A 16,396-nucleotide genomic window follows, 5' to 3' on the forward strand; every position below is an offset into this window, starting at 1 on the left:
TCTCTTCAGGTTCTTGGTGGTTTTTCCTTTGATGAGAAGAAACATTTTAGTTATATGCCATCCCACTTTTTAATTCTTGTTTTAATTTCCTGCACTTTGGAGGTCTTTTCAAGAAAGTTACTACCTGTGCCTATATGTTGGAGTGTTGAGCCTATGCCCTCCTCTAATAGCTTCACAGTCTCTGGTCTGATTTCCAGATCTTTGATTGATCCTGAGTTGATTCTTCTGCAGAGTGAGAGGTAAGGATTTAGTTCCATTTTACTACAAATGGATAGCCAGTTCTCCCAGCAACATTTGTTGAAATGGCTGTCTTTTCTCCAGTGTATACCTTTGGCCCCTTTGTCAAAAAAAAAAAAAAAAATTGACTGTAAGTACATGGATTTGTTTCTGTATATTCAATTCTGTTGGTCTGTGTTTCTGTTTATGTGGCAATACCAGGCTGTTTTAATTACTATGGCTTTGCAGTATAATTTGATGTCAGGGTTGTGATGCCTCTTACATGGTTCTTATTGCTGAGAATTGCTCTAGCTATTGTGGGTCTTTTCTTTCTCCATATAGAATTCACAATTGATTTTTCTAGGTCTATAAAAAAATGTCATTGGTATTTTGATAGGAATTGCATTGAATCTGTAGATCACTTTGGGCAGACTGGCCATTTTAATTATATTTATTCTGCCTACCCATGAGCAAGAAATATCTTTTCATCTACTGAGGTCTTCTTTCTTTACAGTTTTATAATTTTCATTTTAGAGGTCTTTGCTGTCTTTAGCTAGGTTTATTCCTAGGGATTTTATTGGTTTTGAGGTTACTGTGAACATATAGAAAAGCTACTGATTTCTTTAGTGTGATATTATATCCTGCTACTTTACTAAATTGATTAATCAGCTCCAGTAGTATTTTGGTTGAGTTTTTTGGGTCTTCTAGATATAGGATCATATTGTCTGCAAATAAAGATAATTTTAATTCTTCTTTTCCTATTTGAATTTCTTTGATTGCCTACTCTTGTCTTATTGCTCTGGCAGGAGTCTCAAAAACCATATTGAAAAGGAATGGTGATAGTGGGTATCCTTGTCTTGTTCCTACTTTTAGAGAGAATTCTTGTATTTTTCCCCCATAAATATGATGTTGATTTGGGGTTTATTGTATATTGCCTTAATGATGTTGAGATACATTTCTTCTATTCCAACTTTTTGCAGTGATTTTAACATGAATGGGTGTTGGACTTTGTCAAATGTTTTTTCAGCATCTATTGACATGATAATGTGAGTTTTGTTCTCAGTTCTATGTATATGGTGAAAAACATGTATTGATTTGCATATGTTGAACCAGCCTGGCATTCCAGGGATGACACTAACTTGGTCATGATGTGCAATTCTCTCTCTTTTTTTTTTTCTTTTTCTTTTGGTGGTACTGGGGTTCCTGGAAGCCCTTCTACCTCCAGACTACACTCCCAGACCTATTTTATACTTTTTTTTTTTTTTTTAATTTGGAAACAGGGTCTCTTAAGCCATTGCGACTGGCTTTGAACCTGCGCTATCCTCCTGTCTCTGCCTCCCAAGCACGGGGATTACAAGCGTGCGCCACCACGCCCAGCTTGCAATTCTCTTAATATGATTTTGAATGCGCATAGCTAGTATTTTGTTTAGAATTCTTGCATCTATGTTCATCAAAGAAATTGGTCTGTAATTTTCTTTTCTTGAGAAATCTTTATTTGGTTTTGGTATTAATGTGATACTAGTCTCACAAGAGTTTGGAAGAATCCCATCTCTTTCTATTTCCCAGAACAAGTTGTGCAGTATTGGGCTTAGTTCTTCTCTGAAAGTTTTGTAGAATTCAGCTAGAAACCTGTCTGGGCCTGGGCTTTTCTTTGATGAGAGAATTTTTACTGCTGTTTCTATTTCTTTGCTTGCTATTGGTTGTTTTAGGCTTGCTATATCCTCTTGGTTCAATTTGGGCAGGTTATATGTGCTTAGAAATCTGTCATTTTCTTCCATGTTTTCCAGTCTATTGAAGTATAAATTTTCAAAATAGTTTCTGATAATCCTTTAAATTTCCCCACTATCTATATCTATGGTCTCCTTTTTCATTTCTGATTTTAATGAGTTGATTCTTTGTTTTGGTTAGGTTGGCCAGAGATTTGTCGATCTTATTAATATTTTCAAAGAACCATTTTTTTTTTTTTTGCTTTTTGATCCTGTGTATTGTTTTTTCATTCTCTATTTCATTTATTTCTGCTCTGGTTTTAATTATTTCCTGCCTTCTGCTGGCTTTGAGATTAGACTGTTGCTATTTTTCTAGGTCCTTGAGACGTGTCATTAGGTTGTTTATTTGACTCTCTGTTCTTCTTATATGGGCATTCAATGCTATAAACTTTCCTCTTAACAGTGCATTTATGTGTCCCATAGATTTTGGCATGTTGTGTCTCTAATTCCAGGAAACTTTTAATTTCTCCCCTTATTTCTGATCTTATCCACTCCTCATTCAATACTGTATCACTCATTCTCCATGTATTTATATAGTTTCTTTTGATCTTCCTCTTGTTGACCTCTACTTTAATTCTGTTGTGATCTAAAAAGGTACAGGGAATTATATTACATTTTTTAAACTTTCTGGTGCTTGCTTTGTAGCCCACCATGTGATCTATTTTGATGAAGGTTCCATGAGAAGCTGAGAAGAATGCGTACTCTATCTGGAGTGATTTTTACTGTTTTGCCCCTGAATGTCACCTGTTCTTTTGTTCTCCCTGCTTTTAAGATTCTTTCCTTAGTCTCTATGTTCGTCATTTTGATTATTTCACAGCGTGGGGAAGTCCTTCTTTGATCTTGTCTTAATAGTGTTCTGTATGTCTTCTGTACATACATGTCCACGTCTCCATGTTTGGAAAACTCTCTGAAATTATTTCTCTGAAAAAACTATGAATATCTAGGAATGTCTGGCCTCTATCCCTTCTTCAATGCCTTTTATCTGTAAGTTAGGACATTTCATATTGTCCCATAGTTGTTAGATGTTTAGGTTCTGTTGTTCTAATATCTTCTATATACTGCTGACTGTGCTTTTTGTTTTGAATGAACTGTCTTCTAACAGTGATATGCTGTTTTTCATTTCATCTAATCTTACAGAATTTCTATTGCTGTCTTCATTTCATTTATTGACTCATTTCATTCCAGGCCTTTTTGTAATTCTTCCTTAAAAATCTCAATTTCCTCTTTCATTTTCTATACACTTACTGTGAGTGTATGTGTACATCATAATGAAGATCAGGATTTGGAATTCTTGCATTTCTTGTAGGTCAGTGTTCATGATTTTTCTTATTTCCTCATTGTTCCTCATTCTCATATTCTCAGAATTCACAGGTTTGTGTTTCTGTTGCCTTGGCATCTTCTTTTTCTTTGTGTGTGAGTCATTGTTGATAGGTACTATTCCAGATCACTTATTGTCCTGTGAGCCTAGGACTCTGGAGGTCACAATGTGCTGCTGCAGATGCAGGATTCTGGTGAGCACACGGGATTTTGGATGTTCTTCCTCCATCCCTAAAGCGTGGTGCTAGTCACTTAAGATATTGGAGTTCTACCGCTGCTTACTTCACCTCAAGTCCTTGGCTTCCTTGCTGGGGATTTCTTGGGGCCTGAGAGCCAGCAAACGTGGCTCAGGTGGGTGGGCCAATATGGTGTGGGCCTCCACACCAGATCAGTCGCTCACTCAGGCTCTTTGTTATCGCCGAGTTCTGACTACTGAATTTTATTCTGCCATGGTTCCCTTTCTTGTGTTTTCATTCATATGTATCTTCGCTGCTTTGTTTTTCTTGTCAAGGAACTACCTTCTAAGAAGTTGATTTCATATTATAGCTACTGAGATGTGCTGTGTCTCACAGTTGCCATTTTCTCCCTAAAATTAAACTCAATGGTTTAAAAAAGAAAATTCAATTCAGCAATAGCAACTACAAACTATTTATCATTCTAGAGGTGAATTAAATTAAGAATAATGACTCAAGCCGGGAGTGATGGTGCACAATTGTAATCTCAGCATTTGGAAAACAGGAGGATCATGGTTTGAGGGTAGCCTCAGCTACTTATTTAGGCCCTTTGCAACTCAGACTCTGTTTCAAAATAAAGAATAAAAAATAGGGTGGGGGGATGTAGCTTGAAGGTAGAATGCCCCTGGGCTCCATCCTCAATACCTCACACACAAAAAAAAGAGTAATGACTAGAGTAATACAAAGTCATCACAGAGAGCCACAGTTACAAATAAAGGCACACAGCTGTTCATTTAATTAGAGTGGCAAACCTGGCTTAGCCTTCTTTTTTGGCTTTTTTGGCTTGGATTTTGTGTTATCTGGCCCATTGTCATCTACATTTTGATCCATTGAGCTTCTTTCATCATCTTGATGAGAATCTGAAGGATTGGTTTCAGCTGTAGAGTCCTTCTTTTGTTCACTTTTGACTGTGTTATCAGAGATGGTCAATGTGCTACAAATAAATCCAAGACAAGCCATTATAAATATATCATTATTACAATTATTATTTTTCACGATATCAGAGTGAATAGGAAATGAAAGCAAGGAAAATCTTAAAATATCTTCTGCTAAATATGCATATATTTTCTTATATAATAAAATGACTAGACATCAAACTAGGTATAATAGGTACTATTTTAGACTTGGTGAGGAGTTATATACTCCAGAAACCAACTTAAACTTAGCTCTAAATACCAAAGAAAAATAGAGTTATATTTTATCAGCAATCCACTTACCTTAGATAGGATTAACCAAAGAATCTTTGCCCTGACACCAAGCACTGATTAGTAAAAACTTTCTAAATAACTTTAGAGGCAAAAAAGCATTCTAGTTTTATTTTGTTGAAAGAATTCAGAGATTCAATTTCTAGTTTCTAGGTAAAAAATTAATACCTTCTATTTTTCAGGCTGGTGTGACATTTTCAGAATGTTAGAGTTAAAATAAAAATCTGTGTCAAATGAGCCAATAAATGTTAAGAGGTAGCAGCTAGAAGCATACAGAGTTTAAAGAGAAGCTAGCCCATTTGTTTGCAACTTCAAAAGCTGCATTAAATAATAAAAAATTGACTCCCAATATATTTACTTTCCAAAAATAGTCGAGAAAGACTAGAGAAATACTTAATATCCATAATTCCGGATTGTATGCTATATTTATTTATTTATTTATTTGTTTGTTTGTTTTATTTTATTTTGGTGGTACTGAGGGTCCTGAAAGCCCTTCTACCTCTGGGCTACACTCCAGACCTATTTTTTTATATTTTTATTTGGAAACAGGGTCTCTTAAGCCAGTGTGGCTGGCTTCGAACCTGTGCGATCCTCCTGTCTCTGCCTCCCAAGCATGGGAATTACAAGCGTGCGCCACCACGTCCAGCGCAGATTATATGCTATTTTATCACCTAACCAAATACTACTATTTAAAGGAGAACAGCTACCCTTTGCAAGATAGCATCATTCGAGGCATGCTTTTAATTAAAAGTCACGAAGCTGGGCATGGTGGTGCATGCTTGTAATTCCAGCATTTGGGAGGCTGAGACCAGAGGATCGCGGCTCGCAGACAGCCTCAGCTACTTAGCGAGACTCTTCACAACTCAATAAGTCCCTGTTTCAAAAATAAAAATGACTAAAAAATAGGGCTGGGGTTGTCACTCAGAGGTTGAAGGCCCCTGGGTTCCATCCCCAGTACCACACACACAAAAAAAAAATCATGAAATTGCTTTATTTTATAGTGAGAATGGTTTACCAGTTTCTCACCAATGTGGTAGTTGTGAGAAGGTAAATTTAAAGTTTATTTAGTAGCCTCTAAGATGGCTGACACCTGCCTCTTCATTTCTTGGCATAATCCCTTTTTCCTTTCCTTAAATGTGATTTGAACCTCATCACCCACATTTTTATGTGGAGTGCACTGGGAACTGAATCTAGGGGTATTCTATTTTTTAATTTTGAAATAAGGTCTAAGTTTCTGATGGTCTCACTAAATTGCTAAGGCTGATCTCCCACCTGTGATCCTCCTGTCTCAGCCTATGATTACAGGTGTGCACCACCATGCCTGACCATTATCACCCACTTTCAATTGACAAAATATAGGAAAAATACTGGATGCTACTTCTAAAATGAGATCTTAGAAAGGCTGATTTCTATCTTGCTCTCGTTCCCTCAAAGCCCTTGCTTTGATGAAGCAAGTGGCCATGTTGTGAGGCACACAGAGAAAGAGGTCCATGTGGCAAAGAAATATTGTCTGCGGCTCACAGTTTGTCAGGTCCTGAAATCTGCCAACAACCATGACTAGTTTAGAAGTAGATCTTTGAGGCCTTCTAAGAGCTATGTCACTTAGCAGATCCTCCCCCAGTCAAGGCTTGAGATAACTTCAGTCCTGGCTAGCATCCTGAATGCAGCCTATGAGAGACCTTTGAGAATCATAGCTAAGTCACTCACAGGATCCTGACCCAAAAACAGAGAAAATAAATGTTTGCTGTTCTATGCTTCTACATTCTAGGGTAATTTTTTTCATGCAGCAACAGATAATTAATGTATTTACTAACATATGACTTCAGCAAACTACTTTTCTTTCTCCTTGTTATCACTGGTCTTCCAGCTTTGAATAAGAGGAATTATTTTTAGTTGAGGACTTTAGGTGAACTTGTCATAAATTGCCAAGAAATAGTCACATAGAGAATCTCCTCTTCAACATGTTTCTCTAAATCAGGACTGCAGAAAAAAAAGTTATGGTGGTTAAAAGACCGGCTTTTTTATCTCACAGCTTTCTCCAAGAGAGAACCTGTTGTTATGGTTAGATATAGAATGTCCTCTGAAGAGCTCATGTATTCATGTTCAGGTGATATAATTAAATCATGAGGGTCTTAATCTCAACAGTGGATAAATCCATTATAATGGATTTACTGGGTAGTACCCTGGTCAGGTAGGGTGTGGCTGGAGGATTGGGGTGCCTGGGTGTGAACGTGGGAATTATACATGACTCCTCCTCCCCTTGCCCCCTCTTGCTTGCTTCTGGCCTCTATGATATGAGAGCAGAATCTTTGCAGTCTCTTCACTTCCTGACACCATCCTCTGATCTCTGCAGACCTGGCTTCACATGGCCAGAACCCAAAAATCTCTAAAAACTGTGAGCATATAAATCTACTTTCCTCTAAACTGTGTGGTCAGTTATTTCACATTACAACAGGAAGAATGTTGACTGATACAGCTATAAATATGAATATACTCACAGAAACCCACACTAACATGCATAAATGATATATATAGAAAACTACAAACACAAAAAGCAACGTTTTATGTATCCTAAAGAAAAAATTATATTCATATATCCTAATGGGCATTTATAACTCATAAAAAGGAGAAGCAATTTGGTTTTTATTTTTTAAAAGCAGATATAAGTGGGTAATTAAAGGTAGACTCCGAAGTCAGACCACCAATGTTCTGGCTCAGCCTCTACTGGTTCTGTGAGTAAAATCTTTAGGTTTCCTTATCAGCAAAATGGAATGATATTACTCTTAATAGGGTTATAATAAAAAAATGAGTTAATTTTCCTAAAGTAGCTACCACACAGTGAGGTGCCATATAAAAGTTTGCTGTGATTTTCATGGTAAACTCTCCAGCTTTCACTTGAACCAAAAAAAAGAGCATTTTTAACTAAGAATTTCTTTTGTTAAACTACAGACATCATTCAAAATTTGAAAACTATTTAATACAGTACATTATTTTACATTTATCAATGTTAAGTACCTCGTTTGAGCTTTGGATCGAACTGGAACTTTCTTTTTCTTCTTTTTTCTTTTTTCACTGCTCAATTTGTCATCATGCAATATTGTATCTGATGGAAAGTAAGTCAACTGTTCTTTCAGCTTCTTTCTTATTTTCTTCTTAATCTCCTTTGCCATTTCTTCAGTTACCTGGAGCTGATATGCTTGCATTAGTTCTTCCCTTTCTAGATCAGTATTTCCTTTTCCCTCATTTGCCTTATCACTTTTTTGATGATCAACACCTGGCTGTGACTTTGTTTGCCCTTTCTGATGCGCAGAATCTACTTTCTCGGGTGCTTCTGGCTCCATTTCTTGTGCCGTCTTTGTAACTTTTTTATTTGGCATCTCTTGCTTATCTTCCTCTACACTAACATCATCATTTGGATCTTCATCTGTTGACTGTGTATTCCCCAATTTGTCTTTAGTAACTCTCATGTTCTCTGAGTTATTAGTGTTAGTACAACTTAGATCATTAGTTTTAGTTTCTTCAATATTTTGAAGATTGTGTCTATAAGCAGAAAGCTAAGAAAGAAAACACAACAAAGCTTTAGCTTACCAAAGGTTAAATATATAAAGGTAAAAACAATAGTCAGTGGTCAACAATCTGGAGTACTGGGAAGATTATTTAGTCTTTTACTTTGGCACAGCGACACTATTCTCAAGCATTTGATGAATACTCTCCCAGTTTAGCTTTCAGAATTAGATTAGCAATCTTTGGAAGTAACGTCAGATTAAATAAGTTAATTAACATGGGAAAGAGTACTTAAGAACTTTTCAGAAATAATTAATTGCTCAAATGCTATTTTCCTCACTGGCAAATGATTCAAACTCTAACAGAAATATTTGAAAACCTGCTAAAATAGCTACCATGTATAAAACACATCAAGTTCTCTAAAAAAAAACACACACACAAAGGTCACTTATCTTGCTTCATAGATATACTCTAGAACCAGAAGTCTCAGGCTCTAAGATTACCCTGAAAGTAGTCCAATTTAGTATCAACAATATTTAAATATTAAGTCAAATTATAAACTTAACATACACCCATACTTCTTTCTCCAATCAAAATCATTTGAAATGAGGAAATATTTTTAATTAAAAAATCAGTAAAAAGCTGAAAAACACAAAGAAATATTACTAGTAGTAAATACTTTGATAAATTAATACAGAATTTAAGTAAGCAAGATTAGATCTATTAAGAAATGGTCAGAAGAAATTACATTCCTTAAAAGGAGACTTTCCAGAAATAAAGGTGGTTCTGAAGAAGCTGTAAGAATTAGTCAGGTAATCTAAAGAGAAGGAGAGATACAATTGATGAAGATCTGTTGAAGACCTGAAATGCACAGCTCTCACTCCATCTCCATTTGTGTTGAGTGATGATGTTCACCCAAGCATTAAATAACTAAGCAGAGATAAAAAGGGTAGTATACTTCAGACAGAGACACCCAAACAAACAACAGAAGCAGACTAGGTTAAAAATAACCAACAAAGCCGGGCATGATGGCGCACGCTTGTAATCCCAGCATTCGGGAGGCTGAGACCGGAGTATCGCGGTTAGCAGACAGCCTCAGCTACTTAGTGAGGCCCTCTACAACTTAGTGAGACCCTGTTTCAAAATAAAGAATAAAAAATTGGGCAGAGGGTGTAGCTTGGAGGTCGAATGCCCCTGGGTTTCATCCCCAACCTCCCCCCCCCAAAAAAAGAAAAAGAAAAAGAACCAACAAGCAAGAAAAAGATTCTCAAATATAAAAATCCCCACACAACTAAGAACAAACACTAAAGGAAAGTAGCACAATGGAGATGAGCCACCAAATCCAATAAAACAGAAAAGCACCAAAGGAAAATGAAAATGAACAAAAAAAGAATTTTAATTATCACATTAAAGAAATCCCAAGAGCTGGGTGTGGTGGTGCACACTTGTAATCCCAGTATTTAGAAGGCTGAGACAGGAGGATTGTGCAGGTTCAAAGCCAGCCTCAGCTACTTAATGAGGCTCTCAGCAACTTAGTAAAACCCTGTTTCCAAATAAAATATAAAATATATGAGAGTGTAGCACAAAGGTAGAAGGCTCCTGGGTTACATCCCCAGTACGAAAGAAAGAAAGAAAGAAAGAAAGAAAGAAAGAAAGAAAGAAAGAAAGAAAGAAAGAGAGAAAGATGGATAAAATGAACTGTGAATGTTAGAAATGAAATGTTGAGTGAAAACAATAAAAGCATAACAGATGTGTTAAAGCTCAGAATGGACAATAAAACAAAGCACTTAAAGATGAAGCCAAAATTTAAAAATTCTTTCAAAACTGAAGTTGCCAATCAATAATAAAGTTCATTTTTAAATATTCCCCATGTTTAAAAGCAGTTAGAAAATATCCAATATATAAAGAATAAGTATATCAATATATATCCAATATTTTACCATATTCAAGATTCTTTGCTCAAATAAAGGAGTTCCAAATTCTATTCTTACAATGTAAATTATGAAGGCATATCCTCTAAAAAAATCTTTCCTGATCAAATCTAATAAACATAGCCTCTCGTTTAAAAAACTAGTATATTTTCATGTTTTGTTTTACAAGTATGTATATGTGTATATAGATATATATGCTTAATTTAAAATGGTAACTAAATAATTTTCTAAAAAATATAGAGGAAATTCCAAAAAGAAAAAAAGAAAAAAAGCTCAACTTGGTTGTATCTCATAAAAAAAAAAAATTGCAGTCTTTTTATCAACTTCTATTTGTTTTCTTCATGTGAATATTTTCACACCTCAATAAACCTGAATTTCTGTTGTATTAAAATACGGCATGCATATAGCTGGGAGTGGTGTCTCACACTTGTATTTGGGAGGCAGAGACAGGCGGATCATGGTTCTACTTAGTGAGGCCCCATTGCAACTCAGTGAGACCCTGTTTCAAAATAAAGAATAAAAAATAGGGCTGGGGATGTAGCTTAGAGGTAAAGTGCCACTGGGTTTCATCCCCAGTACCGCAAAAGAAAAAGAACATGTGTGATTTTCTTTCTTCTATTTTTTCAGTGGATACCAGAAATGTTGCACCAATATACACAAATTGTGATAAAGAAAACAAATGAAAAAAAGAGATAACAAAGAATGAGAAATAGAAAAAAGAATGCTGGGTGGAGTGGCACACATTTGTAATCCTAGTACTTGGGAGACTGAGACAGGAGGATCAGAGGTTCATGGCCAGCACCTAAGCTACTTAGTGAGGCCCTCTGCAACTTAGTGACATCCTGTTTCAAAATAAAAGAATAAAAATAATAGGGCTCAGGGTATAGCTCAGAGGTAGAATGCCACTGGGTTTAAGAAGTTTGGGCCCAGCTATACTATTCCTGGGTATCTTTTCAAAGAGAATGAAATCAGAATATTATAGTAAGGCATGCATATCCATGTTTATAGCTGTATAACTCACTACAGCCAAATTATGAAACCAACCCAGGTGTCCAAAAACAGATGAATGGACTAAAATTTATGAGATATATACACTGGAATTCTACCTAACAAAAATTTAAAAAAAATGTCATTTGCAGAAAAATGGATGGACCTGGAGAACATTATGTCATGTGAGATTAGCCAGTCACAGAAAGTGAAGGATCCTATGTTTTCTCTCATATGCAGAAGGTATAGAATAACTGGGATACAAGAGGGATGGATGGAGGAGAAACTCCAGTAGGGTGAGGGAGGTGGTCTAGGAAAGGATGAGACGGGGGAAGGAAGACCAATGAAAGAATTACTTCCATGGACATTATGTACATATGTTAAAACACCAATTGCAACCTCGATATGACGTATAATGGAAGGTGAGGGAGTACAAAGGGAACTAAGTAGCTGAGGCTGTCCTCGAACTGAGATCCTCCTGTCTCAGCCTCCCAAATGCTGGGATTACAAGCAGGTGCTACCACTCCTGGCTTTCATTCATTGCTTTTTAAATAACATTTTTGTGGTTTTGATTTTTTTCCATCTAATGGTTTTGTTGATTAAATTTCTAGGTAGTTTATAAATTATAGACTTTTATTATCTAGCTTTGTTGTAGTATAGGAAAAAATGCCTGGTTTGTGGGATTTAATAGTTTCAGAGATTAGGTTATGGTTGAATTTTAAATGGTTTAAAAACATTTGCTCACGTTCCTATTTTATCTCTGCCTATCTTTTCTTTCTTAACTTCTATTATCTATTCCTCTATTTTTCTTCAATAGCTCCTAACTTTTTTCTGATTTACTATTTCTATCTTTAATAGTTGATTTTTATACACTTATCCTGTTCATTTTCTATTGGTTCACAAAGGTTTTCTAATATTAGCATTTGGACTATCAATAACGATAATTTCTTCTCTTAGGAAGAAAGAGAAGAAATTATCCCCACACTATACAGCAACCTAACAGGGAGGCAGTACAACACAGCTGTTATGAATACAGGTATAAGTTCAAAAGGATCTAAGTCCATACACATTATTTGTTTGGTCCTGAGTAAGTCCTGGAACCTCTCTGTGCCTGAGTTATCCTGTCTATACTGATTTTATAGGACTTTCATAAGAATTGGGTGAATTAAACATGTAAAGAATTTAGTGTGGGGCTTAGCATGTGGTAGATACAGACCAGTATCAGCTTTAAAAAGCTCATATCATTATTTATGTTTCATATTCTCACTTATTAAGAAAAAAATTAAACAGTTAAGATTAAAAAAAATCATACGTCCCTCTGGATCCTAATTTTAAAGGACAACTCTATAGATTAGATGTATACAGGTCATTCATAAACTATCCTTCCTCTTCAAAGAGAGCCATGAAAAACTACTGAAATCTTACACTATATGTCATGTATGAGTGGGGATTTGTAATTTTCTATAGTTTTAGAGGGAGAAGTTTTCACAATTAGAAAGATCAAAATGTTTTTTTAACCTTTACTGTCTTGTTTCCAATTAAAATAATTTTGTTACTTTTATTTGATTATGTGATTTTAATTTACTTGTGCTAACTTATTAATAATAACCAATATCCAGCTATTAAGATATTCTTGAATTTGTGAAGAAAAACTATTTGGTTGAAGTTAGAATATTATCATATAATTCATTTTAACTTGCTCATATTTTATTTAGGTTTTTAAAAACTTTAAGTATCTCATCATAAATGAGATAGTTATATCTTTCTAGAACCCTCTTCATCTGTATTTTTCTTTTATTTTTAAACATTATCATCATTTTGTTTGGTATATGAACCTTATAAGTAGAATACCTGTTATTTTAAAAATCTATCACAGAATCTAAAGCTCAATCCATTTACATTTATTTTCATGACTAAATATTTGATCTTAAATTTCTTATTTCCTTTTCTTCCTCTTAAAAATACATTTGATTTTTTCCTTTGATGACTCAGAAAATATAACAATCCATTTTATATACTATATATTACTTATTTTAGTTATTTAGAACTCTAGGACAAAATAATAACTACACCCTAGGCATCAGTACTAATTATGTGACTTCTAAGGTAGGATGCTGCTCAATCTTTGAAAACCATCTAGCCCTAATGTCTTGTGTTACTATATAAAGACAGACCTTGACTTAGGTTTTTTTGTTGTTTTTTTTCTCCATGATGGTGTGAAAGGTATATATAGTCAGTATAAACTGTACCCTGAATACAACTTTTTCTCAGGCTAGCAATATATGGGACAGTACTCTTTCAAAATGCTGGGCAGCAGCATTAGGCTCAACTACTAGTCAGTCCTAAAATCGTGGGGGATAACAACTGGCACTCTACAGTGGATAGGTTTTCTAAACTGATACTCAGTAGGTAGATGAATTAAATGCACTTTTAACAAGGTATTTTCAACTTACTATGGGTTGAGACATAACATCATGATAATTCAAGAAGAAATTGCATACAACTTTAATAAATAATTCAAAAATTGCATACAACTTTAATAAATAATTCAAGAATTATTTTGATATATGTAATAAATGAAAAAGTTCTAGTATATTTAACTGATTTCAAGGCTAATTCAACAATGTTTTTAGATCATAAATTTTCTATTCTTAATTCTTAAGCTTGACTCATGTCTGAAAATCATACATCTTTTACCTAAACTATCTTCCATAGTTTGTTGTTTTTCTCAGGAGGCAACACTGGTAAATTCTTTGCTAACTCAGTTTACTACTTCCTCACAAGTGACTGATGACTAAGATTACTACTTCTTAGGTCTCAATTTCTCCCTTATTTTTCTATACATATTTATCCACTGTCTTTGGATTTAGTGTTATTAAAGTTAAGTCTGATATCACAATTTTTCTGTTTAGATATATGTACAATTTTTTTTAACTGAAATGGAAAAATGTTTCTAGATATGGTAATCATCTCATAAATTTTTCCTGGAATGAGAAATGGACTCACTTCTTCAAATGTTTTTTTTTAACCTCAAGAGGGTTTCTTTTTATATTGTGCTGTTTTTTATTATATTCCCTTAATGTCATGGAAACTTATTTGTAAGTCAAATATCTCTGTATGTCCTCATTATTTCTTTTACTTTATTGATCATTTCTTCTTATGGAAGAATGCTTTGAATTTATCTCCCCCACCACTGATTACATTTTCCCATGGCATCAATTCTACAAATTTAAGCCTGAAATCATTTTAAAGTAGCTGAGAAAAAACATGGACTTTAAAATTGGAAAGTCTGTAGTCTTAAGTACCACTTATTCTATTTCTGATTATAATGATGTGGGTAAAACACTTAACATCTTTGTTTAGTTTCTCACATGCAAAATAAAATCTATCTTGTAAAATTATATAATTAAATCATCAGGGAATAAGTTCACTGTAATGAATTATTGGGTGACAACCTATTCGGGTGGAATGTGGCTAGAGGTGGTGGGTCACTGGGGGTGTGGCCTAGGGGACTGTGCTTATAACCTTGAATCAATCCCCTTGTTAGCTCTCTTGTTTTCAGTTTTTTCAATATCAGAGCAGAGCTCTCTTCCTCTCTGCCTCCTACTTTCATGCCCTGAACTTTGTAGTCTTTACTAAGCCTAAAATGGTCTATGCCCCTTAAATCTTCAGAACTGTGAGCAAAAAATACTCCTTCCTCTTAAGTTGTATGGTGGTCAAGTATTTTGGATTACAGCAGTGAGAATGCTGACTGAAACATCTACTAAATGAAAGCAGAGATTTCTTTTTCTAGTTTCAGAAATTAGTAATTAAAAATTTGTTTTCCTCTAAGCCTTCAGGGAACATTCCCTTCTTTTAAGATAAAAAAAAAATCTTACTAAAATTTTTTTCTCTAGCATACTTATTTCCAAATGCAAAAAATAAAAATTGTTCAGGTCTGGTATCTGCCAGGAGAAACTGAATAAGTTATGCTTAGTTACCTCACACTGTGCCTCAACATCTAAACTATATCTTAGGTAAATGGACATAGCTTCTGACGTATTCTGATTATCCACTTAATTTGGAATTCTTGGCTTAAAGTGTATCTTACTTATGGCTCCCAAAGCCCAGTTCCCTAACAGTGAGAAAAAATACAAGGTTCTAATGTAAACTTTATTTTACTGTGTGCTATGGATCATGAAATAGATTGTCCTTAATTTCCAAAATTCCTTGGAATTGTAATATAAAAGCCATAAATTTATGCAGCTATTTAAGTTACCATAACCAACCAATCAATTACTCACTGAGATGTTTTCTCTAGCTTTGGCAAGTTTTTTCCTCAGTTTTTTTCTTTCATGAATTAGATCATTGTGGGTCTTAAGTAATTCTTCAAAGCAAACTTTGGTTTTTACTTTGGCTTCACTCTCAACTACAAAAGAAAAACTCTGGTCATCTTCTAAACAATTCTATTGTAGCACATACCTTGGTGACTATGATATTAAGGAATACAATCTTTACAAATGCATGAGTTCTCTAGCCACATTACAATAACTGACTAACCCCTCCTTCTTAAAATACTTTTTCTTTTAGCTTTGTTGAAATCATTCTCACCTGTGTCCTTCCTGCTTTTCTGGCCACTCTCTGAAAGTTTACTTTGCTAACTTCTTACTTCAGAAGCCCAGCAGCATTTACCACTGTTAGTTATTTAGCCTAAGACAAGTTACTTAATATCTCTAAATTTTACTTTCTTTATGTGTAAAGTTAATTAATTCTGTCAAAGATCATTTGGCAGGAAAAATGACTAATATTTGTTGAACCCAGTTAGTATTCAACACATATTTAGTTAACATTTTCCCCTTTAAAATAGAACTCTTACCTTATTCCTCTGCTAAAGATCCTGCAGATTTCCCATCTTACTTAGAATAAAATAAAGCAAGTCCTTTACATACCCCATAGGGTTCTGCACTTCTTGACCTATCTCTCAGATTCACATATGACAAATATTGCTTTAAATACCTGTATCTGAGGCATATTGCCTTTCTTGTAGCTCCTCTATCAGAACAAATTCCTTCCTCCATGAATGAAGCTGCTTCTACCTGGTATAGTCTTTCTCTAATTCCTCACCTAAACGATGTTAAGCTACTTAAATGTGGCTCCTAAACCTGGCATGCTGATGCATGCCTATAATCTCAATACTTAGGAAACTGAAAGAGGGGAATTGCAGGTTTGAGGACAGCCTCAGAAACCTACAAGACTCT

General features: G+C 34.8%; 1 protein-coding gene across 1 annotated transcript in view; it reads right to left on the minus strand.

Moving 5' to 3' along the window:
- AHI1 (Abelson helper integration site 1) overlaps positions 1-16,169 on the minus strand; it is a gene marked incomplete at both ends in the record, with an annotated part of 198,861 nt that extends 182,692 nt beyond the window's left edge. The window contains 4 exons of the mRNA XM_080700129.1: positions 4,285-4,466; positions 7,753-8,291; positions 15,443-15,604; positions 16,155-16,169. Of these exons, the coding sequence (XP_080556255.1) occupies positions 4,285-4,466; positions 7,753-8,291; positions 15,443-15,604; positions 16,155-16,169 (898 nt within the window). The remainder of the gene's footprint in view (positions 1-4,284; positions 4,467-7,752; positions 8,292-15,442; positions 15,605-16,154) is intronic.
- Positions 16,170-16,396: the final 227 nt, after the last annotated feature.

Source organism: Muscardinus avellanarius (genome assembly GCF_963383645.1).
Source record: "Muscardinus avellanarius genome assembly, chromosome: 8".
NCBI classification, from domain to species: Eukaryota; Metazoa; Chordata; class Mammalia; order Rodentia; family Gliridae; genus Muscardinus; species Muscardinus avellanarius.